At 52.1% G+C, this 1,515-nt stretch overlaps 1 protein-coding gene across 1 annotated transcript in view; it reads left to right on the top strand.

The window, feature by feature from the left end:
- Positions 1-390: 390 nt before the first annotated feature.
- The window catches only part of LOC120514282 (teashirt homolog 2), a 172,591-nt gene continuing 171,466 nt past the window's right edge, over positions 391-1,515 (top strand). Inside the window, exon 1 of the mRNA XM_039734590.1 lies at positions 391-952. Within this exon, the coding sequence (XP_039590524.1) occupies positions 913-952 (40 nt within the window). The 5' untranslated portion in view covers positions 391-912. The remainder of the gene's footprint in view (positions 953-1,515) is intronic.

Below are 1,515 nucleotides of genomic sequence, written 5' to 3'. Positions count from 1 at the left end.
GAGAATTTCCTCAGAATCCTCACCATCCGCTCTTAGAAGTGTCTTCCTGTACTTTTCATGCAAAGTGATTTTTTTGCCAAAGAAATGAAACATTAATTAAAACACACAATCTGACCAAATGGGAGATTTACGGTAAAAATTAAAAGAGAGAATAAAAATTAAACTGGGCATAAATGATGTAGACTTCTCACTGTGGCAGATCCACGCAGCGTTTAAGGCACACTTTGCAGGACGGGGCAGATGAGTTGTGATTCGTGGAGGGGATTGAATGGGACGGGCTCGGCTCGGCCCTCTTCCCGGTCGACCACACTGTAGTGGGCGGGTGCAAGCCGTTTACCAGTGCCGGTGCACTGTCACTCTTTCTCTCCGACCGCTGTCTCTTTAATAAACTCCCGCTTATCTGCTGTAACAAATGTCTCTCTGCCATCATCAAGTGCAGGCGAAGAGGGAGGAGTTTGTTAATGTTCAGTTTGTTCTCTGGATCGATGTTTCCTGGCATCGCCTCGCCCTGTCTGTGTATGCATGTTATACTATTCCAACCAAACACGCGCACTCTCTCGCTCTCTCTCACTCACGCTCTCTCTCTCTGTCCATTATATATCACACGGAGACTGGCATCTGACAGCAACAGGGACAGCCTTCCCCTCCCAAAAAAAAAAGAAAGAAAAAAAGGGCGAAAGAAATCCGCCATAGAGCTGCGGCTCTCCGCCACATAAAAGGCACCGCTGTCTGTGATCTCTCTCTTTCCTTTCCGCTTTTCTCTTTTTCTTTTTACATCACGCTTATTGGATTAAAACACAAGCCGAAGTGCCGCGATCGGAGGAGCGCCGAGCGCCTCTGTATGGACTGTGAGAGCGCCCAGACGCCGCGTAACTGTGGGTAGAGAAGTCAGCGCAAGTGCCCGGTGCGGAGATGCCCAGGAGGAAACAGCAGGCGCCCAAGCGGGCAGCGGGTAAGGGGGGCGTCGCCGCTTACTCTGGACGCAGACGGTCGGGCGGGAGGGAGACAGGAAGATCTCTGAGGAGTACCCAGCACCTATTGTTAGCAACTTTCTCTCCTTCGGATTCGTTGGTGATACGCAGAATCTGAGGGGCGCAGATCCGCGGGTACCACTGGCGCCTTAGTGGGGGCGGGTGTGGGGGTGTAACCTTCGGCGCGTGGCTCCAGGTTGTGCCTTTCTGGTTTGGGTTGACCCCTGCTGTTTGTCGCGCCCCCCGCGGGTTATGTGTGTGTCACGCGCTGACCTCTTCTGCTTAAGTCACAGCGAACTCACCCACCCCACCCTGCACACAGTTCCTTATGGTAACTTGGCCAGGAGTTTTACGGATGGGCTTATAGGTTCACTCTTACTGGATGATCGGTGAGCGAATCGGCTCTTTTTCCCTCGTTTGTGCGCATGATGGTGCTTGAAAGTTTCCTTTCGGCCAGCACGTGAGCTTTGCAGTGAGAACGAGCTTCTTCAGATGTGACGCCAAAAACGGGGCGCCACGAAATATTCGGATGATCAAGTGGGAA

The sequence above is a fragment of the Polypterus senegalus genome, chromosome 14, assembly GCF_016835505.1.
Source record: "Polypterus senegalus isolate Bchr_013 chromosome 14, ASM1683550v1, whole genome shotgun sequence".
Classification (NCBI taxonomy): Eukaryota; Metazoa; Chordata; class Cladistia; order Polypteriformes; family Polypteridae; genus Polypterus; species Polypterus senegalus.
This window is presented reverse-complemented; position numbering and strand designations above follow the sequence as displayed.